This window comes from Ascaphus truei, unplaced genomic scaffold (genome assembly GCF_040206685.1).
Source record: "Ascaphus truei isolate aAscTru1 unplaced genomic scaffold, aAscTru1.hap1 HAP1_SCAFFOLD_938, whole genome shotgun sequence".
In the NCBI taxonomy this organism is placed as follows: domain Eukaryota; kingdom Metazoa; phylum Chordata; class Amphibia; order Anura; family Ascaphidae; genus Ascaphus; species Ascaphus truei.
In genome coordinates this window covers 114,397-137,302 of record NW_027457277.1, presented here as the reverse complement: position 1 = coordinate 137,302, position 22,906 = coordinate 114,397, and the positions used below count along the sequence as shown (strand labels likewise).

The 22,906-nt window shown below is 42.0% G+C and overlaps 1 protein-coding gene across 2 annotated transcripts in view; it reads left to right on the top strand.

Moving 5' to 3' along the window:
- Nucleotides 1-442: 442 nt before the first annotated feature.
- The window catches only part of SYNPR (synaptoporin), a 42,643-nt gene continuing 20,179 nt past the window's right edge, over nt 443-22,906 (top strand). Inside the window, exons 1-2 of one of the 2 annotated variants that reach the window (XM_075585116.1) lie at nt 443-858; nt 12,239-12,363. In XM_075585116.1, the coding sequence (XP_075441231.1) occupies nt 835-858; nt 12,239-12,363 (149 nt within the window). In that variant the 5' untranslated portion in view covers nt 443-834. Of the gene's footprint in view, nt 859-2,049; nt 2,074-12,238; nt 12,364-22,906 lie in introns of those variants that run through there. The other variant, XM_075585117.1, reaches the window with a different exon arrangement.

The window sequence follows — 22,906 nt, the reverse complement described above, 5'->3', positions numbered from 1 at the left end:
TCTGTTATGTTGTGTTATCTGTTGGAACAATGTCACGTGCCACATCTCCACATCAACCATTCAACTTTTTGGGATGCTCATTGGGTCTGTCATAAAGTACCGTCAATCACAGACAATGTGCTGTATTGAACAAGCTGAACAATGTATTAAAAGATTGCTTGGAATGTCATCAAAATGTATTTCACAAACTTGCTGATATAAATCGTGATGTTCTAATCCAGTAGTGGCCAACTCCAGTCTTCAAGGGCCACCAACAGGTCAGGTGTTCAGGGTATCCCTGCTTCAGCACAGGTGGCTCAATCAGTGGCTCAGTGAAAGACTGAGCTAGGGATACGCCTTAAAACCTGACCTGTTGGTGGCCCTTGAGGACTGGAGCTGGCCACTCCTGTTCTAAGCCACAGTGCAAATTGAACCATGCCTCCTCCTCTCTCCAGTACAGTACAGTATGTGCATTTGAGAAGAGATTGCGGTGCTGGCAATATAGTGTAAAGCACATGCCTAAGAAACACCAGGGGTTCTTCAATACAACACAGATTCCTTCTCTACAATAAGACAAAGTATATCAGATTCCCTTTCTGGGCTTAGTATAGTCATCTCTTTAATATTATGATCATTTTTGCCAACCCTCTGCAAGGAACAGTGAGCCTGCTGCTGTGATTGTTATAACATCCCACTTTCTGGGTATTGATTTCTCTTCTCCTGATTTATACTTCATGAAAAGAACTGGGAGCTGGTGGTCTCTATAGAGAAGCGTTTGGAAACCTTTCTCTTTAGCATGCAACAACCTTTGTTTTATTTCAAGAGAGCCAAGTTGGATTATAAATTCCTTTGTAAATGTGTATGGTGATATTTGCTCCGGTAAGTGACATGATCATATATAACTGTCCTTCCTTTGAGTTGTCAGAGAGAACACTTACATTCTGTCTGCGTCTGTGTTATTGTGTTCTTGTGTTATTGCAGTAAAATATCGCTCATTTTTTATTTTATTTTTATACTTCTCAGTAATTTAATTATTCTGGGTTTTTTTCCCCCTATAAATTTCCATTTAGGAAATGATTTGTTTAACCGGTCTTTGTGATTTATTGCTGAACAATTTTCCATTGTGATAGTCAATTGGAAAAACAAATGTTGTACAGATAGAAACAGTATCATCCTTCGTTGACCTTATTGCGAATGTGTAATGCAAGGATATCTAATAATTTGTCATTAGTTAACGTACTGATTTTCCATGTGTTTTAAAGTCAATATTAATGCTAATAGTCAAATGTGCAATACTTTTTTTTTTATCAAGCACAATTTCTCATTCTTTTATAAAGTTATTCCAAGATTACCTAAGGACGTTGTGGGGAAAATATAGGACTTTTATTTTTAATGGAACACACTTATTAATTAAAAATGATTTCCAACTCCCCCAAAATATTTTATAACTCGTCTACATATTTTGCTTTAAAAAAAAGACAAAAGAACTTGTATTTGAGAAAGTAGTACATTCTAGCGTTTTATTCTTTTTATAATGTTATGCATTGTGTCTAATACACAAAATGTCACTTAGGAATCAAATTGCTTTTGTTTCCAAAAGAAACAAAGATATTGGACTGTGGTATTTCTCAGTCAGGCTTCTTGCATACAGCAATATATTGTGTTATACAGGAGTAATCTATCTATACTGTATATAAAGATCTGCAGTCTCAGCATAAAAGTTTGATGTACTATTTAATGCAATAGTCCCAGGATTGCAGCAGCATAAACACCAATATTGTTTTTAATCTCAAAATACCTCATTCTAATAAATATCTTTATTAACTTCATCATAATCTAAGTGGTTATTTCAATTATTCCTCTGACAAGGAGCTGCAGTGTGGCTCACTGACTCTGATTCTGAAAAGGGCAAATCTTAAATAATGTTAATTTGCCTTACTGCACACAGCCTTCTTTTTGATTACAATACATTGCATTAAACCCACCAAACATCTGTCTTCAAATGTGTCCCCTTCAGAGATGATCTGTTGTGGGGAAGGGAAGAAATGCGTCAGACACATATGGAATGCACTATAAACTCTCGATATGACAACGGTGAGATTCCTGTATGTTGCAGTCTAGTAAATATACGCCTGCAGCTTCACTTCTTAATATCTGTCTGTGCTACCGCGTTTGTTGCTATCAAAGGTTTTCCAAGAGGACTGCAAATATGTACAAATACTGCAGGCATTTATTTGTTAACGTGCAATACAAAGCAGATTGTTGCTGCAAATTGTGGAATCAGTTTCATATATAATCAGATATTTAAGTGTTTTTGGCCCAGTTTTGCAAAGACATTTGGAATATTTATTTGATCGATCCTTAAAAAAGACCTGCTATATTGTTGTTTAATATCATTTGGGGTGTTTAATTATGGGGTGTATATTATCTGGTAGAAACGACATGTTCTGACAGTGCCAAAAAGCTCTGTTCCCAAACTTTGCAGTTAATAATAATAATAGCATGTTCTTGTATAGCGCTGCTAGTTTTACATAGTGCTTTACAGAGACATTTTTGCAGGCACAGGTCCCTGCCCTGTGGAGCTTACAATCTATGTTTTTGGTGCCTGAGGCACAGGGAGATAAAGTGACTTGCCCAAGGTAACAAGGAGCCAACACGGGAATTGAACCAGGTTCCTGCTTCAAACTCTCGGTGCCAGTCAGTGTCTTTATTCACTGAGCCACTCCCTCTCCAGTTCGTGGAAGCTGATCAAAGTTCCTTGTTGACATGTAAAGACTTTCTAAATGATATGATCTATTATTTACAATAGCTTAATTGTATACATTTATTGTTCAACCTTTTCGAGAGCATTAAAGGGCTTAATCTTACAGATAATATATTTATACTGGAAGCATTACTAATTCATACCCAGCAAGTTTCTTGGTAATCACCCGGAGACTCAGGGCCTGAGTATTACTAAATAATCCTCAGCATCTGAAAGGGATCTAAGAAGAATTCATTTGCTTTGAACATATTTTGAACTGAGAGATTTACATTGAGTCTTAATGCAGTAAAAAGAGATATATCACATCACCAGAGCCCCAAAAATGCCCGGAACACTTAAAAGACTGATGTTTATGTACAGTACTATTACTCAGGGGCATTTTGCAGCGACCAAATGACTGCCGCCACTTTGCCGCAGACTGACGCTCCGCGCAGCCGATCCGCCACTGGAACCTACGCTGCAGGCCACTTCTAAGGTAAGTTTTTATTACTGCTTAAGGTAGGGGGTTAATTTCAGGGTTTAAGCAGTTAGGGTAAGGAGTTAATTTAAGAGTTTTAGCAGTTAGGGTAGGGGGTAATTTAAGGGTTTTAGCAGTTAGGGCAGGGGGGTAATTTAAGGGTTTTAGTAGTTAGGGTAGGGGGTAATTTAAGGGTTTTAGCAGTTAGGGCAGGTGGGTAATTTAAGGGTTTTAGCAGTTAGGGTAAGGGGTTAATTTAAGGGTTTTAGCAGTTAGGGTAGGGGGGTAATTTAAGGGTTTTAGCAGTTAGGGCAGGGGGGTAATTTAAGGGTTTTAGCAGTTGGGGCAGGGGGGTAATTTAAGGGTTTTAGCAGTTGGAGTAGGGGGTTTTAGGGTAAGGGCGTTTTAGTTTAGGGGGTTTACTTACCATAGCAGCGGAGAGAGTTGCGTTGAAGCGCTGGCCGTCATTCAAATCACGGTGATACGGCCGTGACCAAATGTCCTACGTTGCTCAGGGGGGCTCAACTCCAGTCCTCAAGCCCCTCCCTCCCACCCCCCAACAGGTCAGGTTTTCAGGATATCCCAGGATCATCACAGGTGGCTCAATCAGTCACTGCTTCAGCACAGCTCAATCAGAGGCTCAGTCTTTGACTGTGCTTAAGCTTGGATATCCTGAAAACCTGACCTGTTGGGGGGTGGGGGAGGCTTGAGGACTGGATATTTTTTTTAGTGGGAATTTCAAAGAAAAAGAACAGGTTTTAATAAACTGGGTGAAATTTTGGGCTCATAAACTAAAAATGTGTGAATGTTTTAGAACCAATACCCAAACACCCAGTGAAAGTGCCCACCCTAAATATTAACTATGAAATATTATATATGTGCATTGGTAAAATATGGACTGACGTATTATTAAGATATTGCTGTGCTTTTTCGGGTATGATTCATTCGCAAACCAATTTAAATGCATGCTCTAGATGAGAGTATTTGAGCCTTGTCATTAAATAGAATTCATTAGTATCAGAAAATGATTAATCATTCTAAGGGATAAGGATCATTTCATTTTTTTCCCCCACACTGAAAAAGTGTCTCTGTGTAACAGTGAATATGTGAGTGAAGGATGGTGTTTCTTTTTAATTAGATGACAAATGTATACTTTGTACTTTTTGGAAGCCAAAAAAAAGATTAGTATCTTTAAAAAAAAAACGGCAAATTTGACATATTACTTAACTACATGAGTATAAAATCTAGTAATGTACAGAGCAGTTACAGTATATTATGCTGCACAGATACCGTCAGTGAACCAGAAGGGTATTGTGTTACTTCTTTGATTAAATGTTTTATAATATAATCTAGCACAAAACATGCACTTATCGATACACATCAATAGTCCATTAGTGTAATGCTGTTATTACCAGTTTATGGAGGGCAATATGCAGCTTCAAAACATAAGTATAGGATGATTCATAATGAGTTTCAGAATCCTTAACTGCTAGAACCTTTTTGTCCTGGAAAGGCCACAAAGACACGGCAGGGATGTCACTTTCTGTACCTTAGCGTGGGGGGGAGGGGTATCGCTGTCACTCACTGCAGGAGTTTCCAAAGTTGCTTCCCACAATGCTAGTAATCCACAGTAGCACGGCATTGTGGGGCGTGACTTTGGAAGCTCCCGCAGTGAGTGACAGCTATACCCCGCATGCTGTCTGCACACACTGAGGTGCAGTTTGGGGCCTTCTTAAGGGGTTGTTTCCTCCCCCATGTGCTCAGGACACTATGCTGCCTCGGATCAGTCAAACTCAGGCAATCAGATATTTTTAATGACGAGTTTGCAGAACTGATATTTTTTAGCAGCAGGAGTACAATCTATGAAAGGTTTGGATCTGCTGGTCTAAGAGAAGTGTAGGTTCATTGACAGTTTGGCGAACTTTGATAGTTCATCATACAAACAGGAGCTGCCAAAGATATCCACAAACTTTTTTTAAATGTATTTGTCTTTGAGCTTCTATTTTTGAAGGTCACAGGCCCGACCTTGGCTACACTTTTCTACCTATTACTTTTTCCATGTTTCCAATACACAAACACAGCGTATATTTTTTTTATACTTTATTGCCTGGTATGCAAGGCCATCAAAACGTCAACTCATTGTACTGAATTATAGAGCAATTTCAAATAGGATATTAAATATCACCATGCGGCTTGATATCACTCAGGAGGTCAAGATCTCGAAGCAGCTTCACACGTTGCTCCATGTTTTCCTACAAGTGGCAATTCATTGAATTGAGCCTCCTGTTCTGAAGCAGGGACTGATTGAGCCACCTGTGCTGAAGCTGAGGTTTGGAGTTGAGTACCCCTGGGTTAAGTCATAGCTGAATTTGGCATTACTCACATCCAGACCCTGAAATAGGGTTTTTACAGGGTTCTAACACCACAGTTGGGTATGATTTAACTAACAAAGCGTTACACTCCTTGCCTCCCTTGTTTAAGTTTAGTTAACCACCTATTCAGGGTCCAGGTGAGAGTGATACCTCCTTTCGGGAAGATATGCTTATCGCCATGTCATTTAAACTTACCGCTAAGCAGTGCTAACTTAACAGTCATTTTTGGTTGATAAACTACTTCCACCTGTAAAATGAGTCTATCCTCCCTGTAAGATCCTATCAGTCTGATAACATTAGGGTAAATACTATTTTATGATGTGGATCAATGTTGTTCATTAAAGTCCTGGACTCAATAAATGAGATCAGTTACAGATATGTCCATATTTGTATTCCACATACAAGCTCTCAGTGCACATCATTCTCACAGAGGCTATGGATCATGTTTAGTACTAGTCTAAAGTATGTATTCATTTAGTTCAACTTTAAAGGAGCAGTCCCGCCTATGACCCTTATGTTATCTTCACATGGGTGGGAAGCAGGGGGTCCGTAAACCTGGAGTGCTCTATTTCAGCTCCGGGACCCTCTGACTTTTGAGTTACGTATCACCAAAGGCGCATCTGGCTACTCCCTGATGTTTAAATCCCAGTGTCACGCGGGCAATAGGGAGCTACGGATGATGTTGCAGCTTCCTATTGGCCCGGGTACCATGGGAGATTTAAACCTCCATTTTGTTTCCCCTGCAGGGGATGCAACCTGCAGTCACTTCCCCGGTACGTATCTTGTGAAACAGTGGGTCCCTGGAGATAAAACGAATGGTGTTAAGCTCCAGAGACCATGCATGTAAAAATAAAACAAGCTAGGGGAACTGCTCCTTTAAAGTAGAAAAAGTCAGTAAGGTGTAGTGCAGGGGTGGCAAACACCAGGGGTGGCAAACACCAGGGGTGGCAAACACCAGCCCTCAAGGGCCAACAACAGGTCAGGTGTTAAGGATATCCCTGCTTCTGAAACAGGTGGTTCAATGAGCCACCTGTGCTGAAGAAGGGACATCCTGGTAATCTGACCAGTTGTGGCCCTTGAGGACTGGAGTTGACCACCATTGGTGTTGTGTGCCCTTCAGATCAATGTGTCTTGAGGTACACCACGTAATGGGGAAACATACAGCACTAATTATTTAAACGAGGCCTTTCAGCTGCTACAGAGGTTCATATAAAGTAGATGGAACATTTTCATCATGTGAAAATAGGTAGATACCCACCTATGCTGTATTTGAAGGCATGACATGAAGGCCGGACACTCGCATTATAATCAGTGGGGGGTAGATATTTTAAACCAGTGGCTACAAACAGATGTTGAATTTTACTTGAATCAGTGTTCAAGAAATAGGCAAAGAAGGATGGAGGGTCGTGTTAGTCCTTTCCTCCATGTAGTAACACAGGAGGGAGAGGGAGGAGGGGTATGATACCCTGTATTGGATCAACAAGTAGTTGATCTGTTACACACTTTCACACCGCACAAAGTCCTTGATCGGGTATATGTTCAATAAATAGGGGATCTGTCCAGATATTACAACCCAAAATAAAAAACTATTGGTAAAAGGCTTCCCGGTTTAGATTTCTGCGGCCATACTATCACCATCTTGGCATTATTAATGTCACGGGAGAAATAATCATCATCAGTGGTCCATGAAGTTCTTACCACACCGCTGTGTAAAGATCAAGCACTACCGACAGCTAAACCTTCATTAAATCAATAGGGAATCTCCACAGAATTTCCATCTCTGATCAGAAACAAACATTCTATATATCAGTTTGTGATTGAAAGATCTTAAAGGAGCAGTTCCGCTTTCTCGATTTATTTTTAACCCCTTCTTTGTTACATGTACTGTCTATGAAGCAGGGCGTCCCTGGAACAAAAAGTAGCGCTGGTTCCCGTCCGTTCAGGGGAAACAAAATGGAGGTTTATATCTCCTGCGTCACAGGGGCCAACAGGAAGTCGCAACATCATCTGTTGACCATGTGTCCCCCCCCCCCCCCGAGCTCAAATGAACCCAGTTGTCGGGTTTACCTGTTTCCCGTCAATTAAAAGAAAAGGGCAGAAGACGAACTGCGGCTTTCATTGTTCTAGCTTATGTTTACCTTGATCTCCTGCTCGTCCCCATGGCAGTGGTCACCAATGAGTTAAGTTCCACCCTCCTGCTGAGACGGGACAGAAATCTCTAGACGTGGGAGGACCAGAAATAGTCCCTCCTTTCTTCCCCAGGTAATCCCAGTTCAAAAGCTGAAATATAGAAGTAGAAACATTAATATAATTTTAGACATAACTTTGGGGGGGGGGGGGTTGGCGAGCACTGCCATGGATGGGCTCTCCAGGAAAAGATTATGGTAAATTGGGGGTATCAATTTTCAGGTAAAATAGATTTGAGTTGGCTTGTAAACGAGGCTATTCCAGGTCCGGGCTTAGCCTTGGCAGGGCCCAACCCTGCACCGTGGCAGCGGGCGACCCCCGGTAGAAATAGGTAAGGGTACTTCCCTGTCGGCCTGGGCGATTCCTTTCTGTGCGGTCCTCCCCCTGCAACGTCACGGCGGCATGTGATGTTCCGTCAAGTGATGTCACGTTGTCAGGGCAAAGTGTCATCATGAGGATTCATTTGCGTCGTGCTGCCCTGACATCGTGATGCTGCAGGAGGAGGGCCGTTTCCTCTCTCTCTTGCCTTGAGGTTCGTACCGGGTCCCAGTGCTCCCACCTCTGGTCGGGCAGAAGTTAGATCCTGGTGCAGACAGGAGGAGGAGGCGTGGGACCCCCCCCCCCCAAGGACGCGGGGGCCCCCCCCCCCCAAGGATGCGGGGGCCCAAGGCAGCGCCATGCTCACCTGCTGTAAGGCCGAACGCCTCAAACCTAGTGTGTTATCTGTCAGAAGAAAATCATTGCATTATCACAATATACAGGAAACAGTGTCACGTATGGATTTCTGGGGGCGGGGGAGGGAGAGGGGGTTAATTATTGTAGTTAGATTGGTGGTTGAATTTAGTTAAATGCTTAATGCAATATCCCTTTTCTAAGAAGGAAGAAATACTTTTTCCCGGAGCACTTACATGTTTTTTTCCAGTTTTCCGGTGTTTTCATTTCAAGTCACAATAGACGAGAGTGCCCAAAAATAGGAAATTAAACCCCATTGTTATGTACTGTTATCTTAGCACAGAATGACGAGGACGGTGATTATCTATCTCCTGAGGCTCTCAAGACATGAGCATTACAAAACCACTACTTTATCTCATTTTAAACAAAGGATTTATTTGTTGGTTTCAGTGCAATTGAATAACTGCTATATTTAAACACAGCTTGGTTTTCCACTACATACATACACGTGCACATAAATATATATACACACACATATATACAATTACATATATATACACACACACACATATATATATATATATATATATATATATATATATATATATATATATATATATATATATATATATACACATATACATACATACACATATATACATATACAGACACATATATACACATATACAAATGTAAGTCATACAACTGCATCTTTAGTAAAGCACTTGTTATATTTGCAAGTTCAATTTGTGCATCTCGTTGAGTCCACAGCATTTTACTCTACGGAAAACAAGGCTCTATAGAAGGGTGGGCAACTCCAGTCTTCAGGGGCCACCAGCATGTCCTGTTTTCAGGATATTCTTGCTTCAGCACAGGGGGCTCAATCAGTCGTGGAAACGGCATTTACTCGCAAGTGAGAATCTTCACAGACGCACCCGCGTTCCAATAAACCCGCCTCTATGTTAAAAAAATGTGTTTGCTTATAAAAGGTTCCATTACGCAAAATGTTACAATCGGGAAAAAAAAATTGGACATTCGTTTGAAAATGTGCAAATATTAGCGAATTATTTCTAATATTTTAACTTTGTCGAAAACACATACACAAAAAAAATTCCTGTGAAAAAGAGAAATGGTGGAATTCTACACTTTCGTGCTGATTTTGAATGGAAAAAAAAAACCACACTGGCGGATAATCAAGATTGACCAAACTTTGGCGAAATCTTTGCGGGCCGAACTTTGAGATGTTTGCCTATAACTACCGTTCACATAACCTGTCCTGTCTAATATATTTTCTTTTCAGACCTGTGGAAAATCCCTGATCACTTTGGACACTCCGCAGGCTAATTCACAAATTAATTTGGACAGATTCCAAGCTCATTATTTGTCAATTATACTAATCATGCTATTTTTATCACAGATTCTACTAACAATGTTGAACTTTTTTCACATTGGTAATCTTTATGTCACTGCATACGTTCTACCAGCGGCGAAATGTTAGATGACATTTAAATGTTTTAGACACAGCTTTTTCCAGAGACCCAATATCAAGTGTGTGGCAGATAATTATATTGCAAATGAATTTCTCCATGTCAACTCAAATTGCCCAAACTAATTTTGAGACAATGTTAGCAAATTAAGATTTTCAATGTACTCTACTGCTGATTTATCTATTAAATTCTAATTTGAAGGGCATGGGCAGTTAAACATATGCACACGTAACTTTTAGAGAGGATCTTCAAGTGATCTACAAGGTTTCCATCAGAGAAGGTCTTAAAGGAACAATTCCTCCTCCCTTACTTATTACCCCCTTTTTTACACAGGGTGGGAGTCTGGGGGTCCAATGGAGCGGAACCACGTTATTTCAACTCCAGGCACGCCGCCGTTCTCAAGATACATACTAAAGTTGTTACCGGTGTCTCTGCCCCTCCTGGGGAAACAAGATGGCCGTGTAAATCTTTGTCACGCAGGCCAATAGGAAGCCGCCATGTCATCCGTTGTGGCTTACTTTTGGACAGCCATTTAAACTCCCCGGTAGGAACTAGGAAGTGATACTGATAACTACACTGGTAAATAGCTGGGGTACTGGACGACCCCCTGGTTTCCATCCTGAAAGAAGGGTGGTTAGGCAGGGGAAACTGCTCATAGTGAACTATGAATTATTCAGGGATAATTTGTTGCATGTGTTTTATCAAACATCTTAACATCTCCTCTACTGAAGTTACTACGTTTCCATGAGATGGTCACATGATTTTGGGGGGATTACTCCCACTGTTCTGTAATCTATTTCAGTAAAAGGGTGCAATGGGAGAGACAACTTTGCAAAGATAAATTGCATCATATTTGTTTTGTCTCCACTACAGTCAGCATACTGAGGTGGGTTTTCATCAATTGTACCTGTTAAAAGTGACAAAATAATAAGATATATTACATGAAGCAGCATTCATTTCATTCTAACGTCTTTTTAATACAGAATATTAATATGACCAATTGTGGAGCCTTATATGTACTGCAATCACTCAGATAAGGACATGGAGAAATGACAGTTATTGTAGAATGCATTAAATCCAGAGCCTGCACTATTACAGAGGAATTTTCAGAAGAACTAGGATGGGATTATAGGAGCAAGTGTTTACATGTAATCTTTCTTGGTTGAGTCCTTGATATTCAAAAACACGAGGAGAATGAGGAGAATGAGTGGCCTGCTGAATTTAACATAGGTTGAACTTGATGGACATATGTCTTTTTTCATCTACTGTGTTACTATGTTACTCTGTAACTGTGTTACTGTGCAACTGTGTTAGTGTGTTACACTGTAACCGTGTAACTGTGTTACTGTATTAGTGTGTTACACTGTAACTGTGTTAGTGTGATACACTATAACTGTGTTACACTATAACTGTGTAACTGTGTTAGTGTGTTACACTGTAACTGTGTTAGTGTGTTACACTGTAACTGTTACACTGTAACTGTGTAACTGTGTAACTGTGTTACTATGTAACTCTGTAACTGTGTTAGTGTGATACACTATAACTGTGTTACACTATAACTGTGTTAGTGTGTTACACTGTAACTGTGTTACACTGTAACTGTGTAACTGTGTTACTGTGTAACTCTGTAACTATAACAGTTCTGTAGTTCAGTTCCTTCTGAATTTGGGCAAGTCACTGTGGCACATTGAGGGATGTAATTACTACTCTGTACTACTCCTCCTCCTGCTGCTGGCAGGCACTGCACAGTGTACACAGCTGTATTCACTTGAATGAGCCATAAAGTGTGTAACTGCACCAGAATGGGTCTTGTGCTTAGCAAATATTACCCACAATGCCAAAGCTGAAGGAGGGGAATCTGGTTTGGATCCAGGGTCAGCTCCTGGTGATCTTGGGCAACTTACTTTCCCAGTGCCTCAGATACAAACAATGAGATTGGAAGCTCCTGTAGGGCTTTGCGGGCAGTGACTCATTGTACCTGCAAAAACTATGTACAGCACTACATACACTGTCAGCGCTGCATCTGGAAAAAGCATAATATATTAAAGTGTAAACATAGGATGTAACTCTTCAGATCCGTGATCTTAGTATGTGTACAAAGCAGCACCATATAATAAGCCCCTTATCCTATAAACCTTACAATCTAATTTGGTGGGAGATGAAGTGATTTGGCCAGGCTCCCAAGGAGCTGACCTGCGGGATTTGAACCTGCTCCGTGGCATTTTCCCCCCGAGTCAGACGCTCCTAGGCTCACTAACTTGCTTACCTATTTATTTGCATTGCCAGCCTTGTTAAATAAAACTATTCTATGTTCCAACAGCTTTTTGCAATCTTTGCATTTGCAACATGTGGCGGTTACTCTGGAGATCTGAAAGTCAGCGTGAGCTGTGCCAACAAAACAGAAAGCGACCTCAGCATTGAAATTGCCATTGCTTACCCATTCAGGTAACACACTTACATTATTTCCATTGGTTTGGGGATGTGCAAACGGTGCAGGACCCGGTTCGCATTTTTTGAGGTGTCTGAAATTTCGGGAAAATTTGGCGGAGAAGCAGTGAATTAAAAAAGGGCGTGAAATGTCACAATTTTCTGCAAATATTTAGTTCATTTTATTCATATATTTTTTTTCAATAGATTACATGACACATGGTGGCAGTACATTGATGATGTAACCCTGCACATCAGGATCATGTAATTATTTTGCGGTGTACTCTGCCATTTTTATGTGAAAGGTAAAACTGCCAATTTTGCACAGCTTCGCAGACAGTTTGCACATCTCTCATTTCGATATTCTTGTCCTAAAATATTATGTGGAGGGCTGTAATTCTGTATGTGTCAATCCTTACACTATATCAGGGTTTCTCAGCCGTCTCAGGAACACGCCAAACGGGCCATGTTTAGGGGATTACCAACTAATTTCCATGCTCTATGATTAAGGACCACGCAGGTCCGAAACGCGTCAGAGTGTGTCCCCCATACCATATGTTTTTTCAATAAAATTTCATTTTTTAATCTACACCTTGCTGGTCTCTCATCTCTACAAGCTGTGCACCGCTGAAATCTTCGGATCTCTCCCACTGTTAATTTCCATATAAGAGACTTGCAAACATGTGCTTAGAGTTTAATTGATCCTACTATCTGGTCTAGCTGGGGTGTCCAGAGGAGATCGGTGAGAAACCCTAAATATTTCCTTCTTTATTGCAGCTGATGGTACATTGCATTGTAGGCTTGGACTATAGGGAAGTGGTTTGCGAATCTGGTTACTCCAGAAAGAACCTTTATCTGATGGTACCAGAGCTTGGGTAATAAATGTACACATTATGTATTCTGTATGTTCGGTTTGCATAAGGCTTTGGATATTCTAAGACACCCGGAATGCTTTTATTTAAGTGTATGTATGTATGTCTTTATTTATATAGCGCCATTAATGTACATAGCGCTTCACAGTAGTAATACACGTGACAATCATATAAATAAGAAATAATGCAAATAACAGATCAGGGGAAGAAGTGCTTCAGACATAAAAGTAATATTTAGGAAAAGGAGTCCCTGCTCCGAAGAGCTTATAATCTAATTCTATATTTCTAATTCTAATTCTGCAATCTATATGCAGAAAATGACTCATACGGTCAAATATTTTCTCAAACTATCCTCGAGTAGATAAGACAGGTGGTTGCAAATATGAACGGTTTTACTATTTTTGGAAATACGCTATGTACATTAATGGCGCTATATAAATAAAGACATACAATACAATACAAAATAGAAATATGGTGTATCTATTACTTTTGCTCCGTATGTGATTTTTTACTTTTTAACAAGACAAATACAACCTTGTAACAATTAGTAAGTACATAGGCAGCAAGGAAGGGCGGATGTAAATACAGAGTTTATGATTGGGTGCTTGATGAAGAATTTCTATAATTGGTGCATTTCTCATTTCATGAGCCTTTCAAAATCTTGCTCTAACAGGAACAGGCCGCCACGGACGTCCCAGGATTTATTTATTTGGAGTAAATATCATTAATTTAAAGGCAGTTTCAACACTTGTGTGATCAGTCAATTTCTAAACGTCAACTGCAAAGAATCCAGAATGGTTCTATTAATATGTTTTCCAGATCCATCAAATCTTATTTAATTAGGTCCTTTGGGGTTTAGCTTGTCTTAGGGTCGGCTAGAATAAAGGTGGCCTCCCTTAAGAGTTAAACTCTCCACTTACATTTACTGTACCAATAGATATTGCTCTATGCATTGTTGACGATAGCACCTAGCAGACAGAGATAATTTCTAGTTGTGGAGATAAAAAAACATATCTAGATCCCAACCAGCTTTATAGTAAAGAGTTACTGAACTGATTGTCTCAGACTGAGTGCTTGTGTACAGTAGCTACATTCTTAAATTGTTTCAGAGTATTCATTTTGTGTCTCTCCTCACCTGAATTTAAGAAAAGACCATTGACTTAAGAAACATGATAATGCCCTTACTTTACATGAATAAAATATTGAGTGGATATCCCTCCCACAAATGGTCTGGTTGGAGAGACTCAGAAAATAGGTTAAAACCACTGTATTAATGAGATCAATAAAATCATCAATACAGCTGAGAATAACTTTTGGAGAGGTACAGAGTGCTGGGAAATCTCACGTGAGAAAACCGAACAAGACAAGAATCTGCACACACTAAATTGTTTGCGACTGAGACATTTTCACCTAAACTGAATGACTATATTCTGCACTCAAATGTTACTTTGTAGTGGAAACTGTTCCCAAACAGGCATATATGACATCTGTGCAATTGCTCTCATGTGTAATATCTTTTTTGCTTCAATTTCTTTTTATGTATTGATAAGATGAGGTCTGAAAAATGAAGTGATCAGCAGTTATCATATAATTCATTTAAAATAAGTTGTATTTATTGAATGTCAGACCAGGAAGAACTTAAAAGTAAATGTAATTTTGACATATCATAGGAAAATGGTCATTCAACATGAGTGTCCTCCACTACATTTAAGCCTGCAAATTGCTGATAAAAAGAAAATTCTAATGTATTTTGTACAATGGAAAGAAAACATAAACCCATTATAAATGGCTGGGAAATTGAAGAGCGAGAACATTGTGTAACTTCTTGAGTGGCTAATATAAATGATGTGTTAAATTAGCTGCATTACTGCTTTTGCCACTATTTGAAAGCTAATGTATTACTAGGAAGCCACGATCCATTGACGAGCATTTGCATTATGCTTTTTATTGATAAAATAAATTAATTAATATAGACTTACCAGTCTCAGAAGAATGACGTTTAAATGTAAAGCACCCCCCCCCCCCCTGCTTGTTTGTCAATGCATAGATGGAGGTTACACTTACGCCCGTACTAACTTTTGGAAAATCATTTGAGAAGTGGCAAGAAATTAATTTACAGTAATGCTACCTCTTTGTAGATTATGTCAGGATATAGAGAGTTGCTGGCAGTACCCGAACCAACAGTTCTATTACTCAGGATGGGTACGTGAGGAACTGTAAGCATTATTTCTCTCCATTTCCTGTACAGGGTAGACCATGTTGATTCTGGAATGGGAAATGAGTACAGTTGTTTAAAGGAGCAATTCATGCACTTTAAAAAATATATATATTTAACATAGGTTTGAAGCAGGTGTTCTCTGGAGCTGAACTACATTAATTTCAGCTCTGGGGTTCCCCAACTTCTAGAGATTCTTACCTCCTAAGGGGGTGCCAGTACCTCGTCAACGTTTTACGCTCCCTCGTCACGTGGGCCAATAGGAAGCAGAACCTGATGATGTCACGGCGTCCTAGTGTCCTGCAGTGCGCGGGAACTTTGAAAAGCGGCCATTACAGGAACCCTGCTAGCCGAGCAGAGCGGCTACCAGCTCCCCCTGTGGAGGTAAGTATCTCTGGAAGCTGGGGGTCCCCGTAGCCCAAATTAATGGGGTTCAGCTCCGGAGACCCCCTGCATCAATACTATGTAAAAAAAAAGGTATTTTGAATACTTGCCACTGCAAGTACTTTTATTGCAAACACCTGTGACGAGACGTGCGTAATATACTGCTGCCATGATTATATTTATTAAAGCATACTGTATGTGAGCTTTTATCTCACAGCTACAGACGTAGCAGGCGTTATTGCGCCCGTTAGTGTGCGATTGTGCGTTACCGCGGTCGTGAGTTTTACCAGATGATTTGCATTATCAGGTGATTTTCAATGCAATTCAATGGAGCCATGAGTGGCCAAATCACGCAAGTGGCATTTCCCAAAAGCGCCAATTAACGACTTAACTTTATTTCATACACCGCTTTTCTCCCGATGGGAATCAATGTGCTTCACAATACAAGCAAGATAAGGACATCGCATCATTTATCCAAACACACAAATCAGAGAGCTGTGCAAAGAAATGATTATTAATGTGCAAATGGCTCACAGTTCATTTCATGAACATTTTGTGAATTTCTCAAGAAAATTGTATAGTTGTGAAAGTGTTCGCAAAGATTTACTTGCCAAAAAGTTTGCTATTTCACTGCCCAACTTTGCACTTTTTGCCCTATTTCTTTGAAGATGAGCATATACAATTGCTGCTAAAGCCAATTCTGTTGGCAGTGCTGGAGGAACCAAAGCGTTTTCTCTAACGCCCTATAACTGGTGGTTCCTGCCTGCCGGTTTAAGGAGCTCACAGTACTGTACAGAGGAGTGGGAGGAACAGTTGTGCAGTAATTAAAGCCCAGTTGTGGGCAAGTGCTAGGTGCCCTGGCATACTTAGAGGGGTAGATGCTATTCATCATGATTCTTCCCCTCACTGTCTCTGTGTGAAATTGGTCACTAATAATCATCACATCAGCCCCATGCTGATTGCTGAGGCAGGAACGGTGTAGTCATCGCTCATCACGTGTACTCCATACTGTGCACTTCCTTGCGCTTTATCTTGATGTATAGCTATGATTACAGACAGATACAGTTACATCGGGGATAATTGATGCCCACTTGCACAGCATGACACTTACACACACTTCTGTATCTGCCGGCAAACAGTTTCCTCTAGGCAATCCACTAGACTTCTATTCCAATCCATAGACACATCTGTATCACTCACTACCAACTCGATCTCTGAAAGGCTAATGGTGTATTTCTGTGTGTTTGTGCCCTAATTAGGAATACCCGTGTTGGTCCCTTTGCGATAGTGCAGAGTAAATGAGTACTTCAGTATTAGGTGACACCTTTTTTATTTGGACTAACAGTTGATATTATAAGACAAGCTTTGGAGAGCCCTCTCTCTTCCTCGGGTCAGTGATACTGATTTACAGAGATCCCAGGAGTTTAACAAAGATGAAAAAAAACCAAGATAACAATCTCCGGCAGATGATGTGGAGAAAGAATTGCAGAGGGAATAGTAACTAAACAGACTGTACTGGTTACTACTCCCCCTGCCATCCCTTCTCTACATCATTTGCCTTCGATTGTTATCTTGGTTTTTACATAACCTTGGAGCCTGCAATGGAGCTGCCATCGATCTCAGTGGGGGCAGAAGTGGCGGCGTATGCCCCCTCCCCCAGCCCATTTCAGTGGGGGCTCTGCTCAAGTAGAGGCTTCCTCCGCCCCCCATCCCAGTAAGGAGAAGGGGGGGGGCGAACCATCCATATTACACAGGGGGCAAGGCCCTCCACTTACCCCCCCAGCCGTGTGCGACCTGGCACCAGCGCTTCCAGGACCCAGAGGCATTGCAGCACCTCCGTCCGGCGGCAGCCAAGTCTCAAACTGCCTCCATCGCTCTTGCAGCCCTGGTGACAGCCGCGAGCTCTGCGCACGGGCCATTCCAGCACCTCCACTGCGTCAGTGCAGAGCTAGTCTGGCCCGTCAGCCCCCACGAACTGCTGAAGCTACAAACCCTGATAGCTCCAGACTGATAACTTTCCTGGTAGGGTGCAGACTGACTTGCTGCCCCTGCACAGGATCTACATATCCCACCCAAACACACAGGATGGAGAAGGTAGGGGGAGCCTGGCAGCCTGTTGCTGATGGGCTCGAGGCTTCTTCTGTATTAACCTCATGGAATCTCTGCAAGTCGGCATTGCTTGGCCTGAGGAATAGAGTAGAGCTCTCGAGAGCTTCTCCTTGTAATATCAACTATTAGTCCAAATTAAAAAGGTGTCACCTAATACTGAAGTACTCTTTACTCTGCCCTATATATGGTATTTACAACAAACATTTAAAAAAGGTTGCTAAAGAGGGCAATTTTCTCACAAGAATTTATGGGGCATAATTAGCTGCATGTAAAAATGTGATGCGAATCATGAGTGGCAGAAACACTGCAACAAAAGACAGGGGAGCCCAATGCTACGTCCAACTCACAAAACATATATGTTAGTAAGTATCAAGTTAAATATTTCAATAATAATATTTTCTTGGTCATTTAGTTAAACCCCTTGGCCAAAGCGTCATTAACCTGCATGCCAGTTTTGTAAATCTGTGTGAAAGTTTCACACATCTCCAGATATAATGAGCTGTAGTCTGGCACAAAAGGGACCTCGGAGATGTACAAAACCACTGGGTGGGAGCCACTGGCACAATTATCTTACCTTGTGCCGAGCTTTATTTCGTGTCGCCTGGAACTAAGCTGTCAAAACTACAAAGCGATTACATCAAACATATTTATTTATTTATAAAATGTGTTACCAGGAAGTGATACATTGAGAGTTACCTCTCGTTTTCAAGTGTGTCCTGGGCACAGAGTTATAACAATACTTGGTTACATTAAAAGAACAGGATTATACAGTCAGTTCACAGACATTTCATGGACAGATAGAGTTGGAAAATTGGGTACAAGGGATAAAAGGGCTGGAGAGTTTCATAAATGATCTCTGCCGGCTGTTTTTTAGATATTAGTCATGAGACCTGTTTTTCTGTTTATAACAGAAGCATGTAGAAGAAGTGGAGCATGGAAAACATTTACTGGACCACTGTTGATCATACAATGTGAAGAAGCTGCCATTGAACATTAGTTTCAAGTGGTAAATAGAGATGGGTGCATTTTGGGGGGCTAATTTGGATCGGCCCTGTCCCTTTGGGCCGCGGATTTCCGCGGATCAACTAAAAAAGGGCAATTCACGTTTTGTGGATTTTTTCATTATTATTACCAATACGCTCTGCGGATCCCGCAACTCGTGGGCGGGTTTGTAGAACCCAGTCCTCGAACTCAGCAATCCGTTGGCATTTTCTTAAGAATCCACCCACGGGTTGTATCCAAGGCGGTTTATGATGAATCCACGCGGATTAAAACCGTCCACGGATTTTACACAGCAGATTTTGGGAGGAAAACGCGAGAAAATCCAGAAAACTGATTGGTTCGCCCGTCTTTAGGGGTAAAGTACAAGTTGTTGATTCTTTTTCGCCTCATTTATCTCTCGGCAGCACATAAAGCAGGTTTACTATATAATGTTTAAAAACTTAATGATCAGATGACTCTTTATATAATCCAATTAAAAATAATGTACCAGAACATCTAAGTGGTCTGCTTAACAAGAGAGCTGTTTTGCAAGAAGCTGATAAATTGAGTTTTCACATTAATAATATATGCACACTCCCATTAGCATCTAGATACTGTATTTATTATTCCATTTATACTGCTATTATTATTCCTTTTATACTGCTGTTATTATTCCTTTTATACTGCTGTTATTATTCCTTTTATACCGCTGTTATTATTCCATTTATCTGGATTCTGACATTAAGAAAATGTTCATGAACTTTCACTTAAACTGTTGACATGCTATTCTCTATTTAAACATTATGCTTAAACAGGGCTTTTTTGGTCAAATAAATAAATGGTGTTGGTACTCAGAGCTGCAGAGAGTTTTCCTGGGGCCCCGGACTAGAATGTCCAATGGGCCGTGCCTCCACCCCCCCCCCCTCATGTTGTCAACCATGTGAGACCCCCCTCTATCTCTCACACCCCCACCTCTATTTCCCCTCCAACACCTCACCTCTCAAACCCCCCCACACCCGTCTATCTCCCGCCCCACACCCCCACCTCTCTCCCCCACTCACACCCCCAACTCTTTTTCTCGTCCCCCACCCACGCTCACAACACTCTCTCGACCCTCTTCTTTCCCGCTCATACCCCCATCTCTCTTTCCCCCCTCACACCCACACCTCTCAATACCCCACCCCTCTTCCCCCACCTATCTCTTCCCCTCACAAATCTCCCCCCACCTCTCTCCCACAACCCTAACTCTCTCTCCTCCACTTCTCTCTACCCCCTCACACCACCACCTCTCCACCCCCCACCCAAACTCCCACCCCTGTACTTTAAGAAAAACAGCAGTCTAATGCAAGGGTGCGCAAACTGGAGATTATCTGTGGGGGACCCGCGTGCTTCCCAAATGCACTTAAATTAAATGCCAGGGAAGCGGAGAAGGCCTCTGTAAACTTTACTTACCTTGGTTCAGGCGGCTTCTGGAGACGCATCGCCATGGCAAAGCGTGGGGTCATGTGAGGCTGCGTTGCCAAGTTATGGGGGCTGGGGGGCACGGAGAGGGGGACAGCTGGTTGGGGCGCCGGAGAAAAAGATTGCGCTCCCCTGGTCTAATGCATATTGTTTAGGAATTTTTAGGCACAATTTGTGTAATATTTACTGCAATCCATTGTGGATACTTCATATGTTGTGATGTATAATATTGGGCAAACATCCAAATTAAATATAAATAATAATCAGCTTTAAGGCAAAAAAAAAATGGCGTCTTTTTAATCCATGTACAAATATTACACTTTGTTGAAATGTTCTGCTTTCCAGTGTTTTGTATGAGAACCAGTTGAGTACCTTACAGTATATCCAAATCTCAGGAAGGATATTAAGATACTATACTTGAAAAAGCAACTGCATTATTTTCTTAATTGGGGTAATTGTCATTGGGTTAATAGCTGTTTATATACGTCCATCAATCGATGAACACATTGTTGGGGGGAAGTTTTTTGTGAAGCACCTTTGCTTTTAAATTTCTGAGCTTATTGAATTTCTACTAAAATAAATGCAAGAGGGTGATGCAGAACTCAGACTGATGCATGAAAAATTAATAACATCAATATTAAGAAGAACATTGTTCAAAGCAAGGTCTCCATTATCTGTTTATTTTTTATTTGTATTAAAAGCATCAATAAACCAAAGACAGAGAGGTCAGAGTCTGATATCAGATGAAGCAGCACAGAGCTGTTTTCTTCTCTATATTTTTCGATTGTAACTAATTGGAAGGGAGTTCAAGTATGTTTTAAAAGCAACTGCTGAAAATGCTCTGTACAGTATAAAGTATTTACAGTGGTGTAACTCATGTACAGATTTCCATGAGGGAGAAAAACTGATGTGTATAGTCAATGAATATCAGTCATTAGGGACTCCATGATATGGATATATCCTTTTTAGCCAATTTCCGTTTCTTATACCAGATAACGATTTGCACGAAAGTTACTGCCAGCTTAGATCTGATAGATTTCATCGATTTAAACCTGCCCCATTCACTGACGCAGACTTTGAGGCATCTTTTTTATAGTATTGCTCCAAGCTGATCCAAAATCCTCCCCCCAAAGTGACACAAACTGAAAATGTATTTAATTTTTGGTGAAATGCTACAATTTGTGACATACATCGCCCTTAGTTTCACAACTTCAGCAGTGAGTCCAAAGAAACAGCTCAGAATTCTCCGCAGGTGGTTTCACAAATATGCAATTTTCTTGAAAAATGCATAAAAATGCAGGCTTGAGCCCCTTAGGCGACGGGGTTTGAAGACGGCTTAAGCAGGTAAGTATGTCAGGAAGCCGGTCACTCCACTAGACAGGAGGGTCTGTTTCAGGCAATCGGCAGAGCTTGTTTATCCCAATTTGAGGCAAAGCTGTTTGATGCAACATTTACGTTGGCATTGTTTGGAGGCATTGCACGTAAGCGAATTAGTTTGTGCGACATAAAGAGGGGGGGGTGAGGCATGGCAGAAAGTGGGGTGCGAGGGCTGGGTCGGTTAGGCTCTTGGTGTGGCGGCCTAAAACTGATGAGCTAGGCTAGGGAGCTTTGGTTTCTCTAGGACGGTTGGGGGACTGTTCGATCTGCCTATCGCCCGGCTGTAACTCCCAGCATCGCCCGGCTGTAACTCCCAGCATCGCCCGGCTGTAACTCCCAGCATCGCCCGGCTGTAACTCCCAGCATCACCCGGCTGTAACTCCCAGCATCGCCCGGCTGTAACTCCCAGCATCGCCCGGCTGTAACTCCCAGCATCGCCCGGCAGTAACTCCCAGCATCGCCCGGCTGTAACTCCCAGCATCGCCCGGCTGTAACTCCCAGCATCGCCCGGCTGTAACTCCCAGCATCGCCCGGCTGTAACTCCCAGCATCGCCCGGCTGTAACTCCCAGCATCGCCCGGCTGTAACTCCCAGCATCGCCCGGCTGTAACTCCCAGCATCGCCCGGCTGTAACTCCCAGCATCGGCCGGCTGTAGCTCCCAGCATCGGCCGGCTGTAGCTCCCAGCATCGGCCGGCTGTAGCTCCCAGCATCGGCCGGCTGTAGCTCCCAGCATCGGCCGGCTGTAGCTCCCAGCATCGCCCGGCTGTAGCTCCCAGCATCGCCCGGCTGTAGCTCCCAGCATCGCCCGGCTGTAACTCCCAGCATCGCCCGGCTGTAACTCCCAGCATCGCCCGGCTGTAACTCCCAGCATCGCCCGGCTGTAACTCCCAGCATCGCCCGGCTGTAACTCCCAGCATCGCCCGGCTGTAACTCCCAGCATCGCCCGGCTGTAACTCCCAGCATCGCCCGGCTGTAACTCCCAGCATCGCCCGGCTGTAACTCCCAGCATCGCCCGGCTGTAACTCCCAGCATCGCCCGGCTGTAACTCCCAGCATCGCCCGGCTGTAACTCCCAGCATCGCCCGGCTGTAACTCCCAGCATCGCCCGGCTGTAACTCCCAGCATCGCCCGGCTGTAACTCCCAGCATCGCCCGGCTGTAAC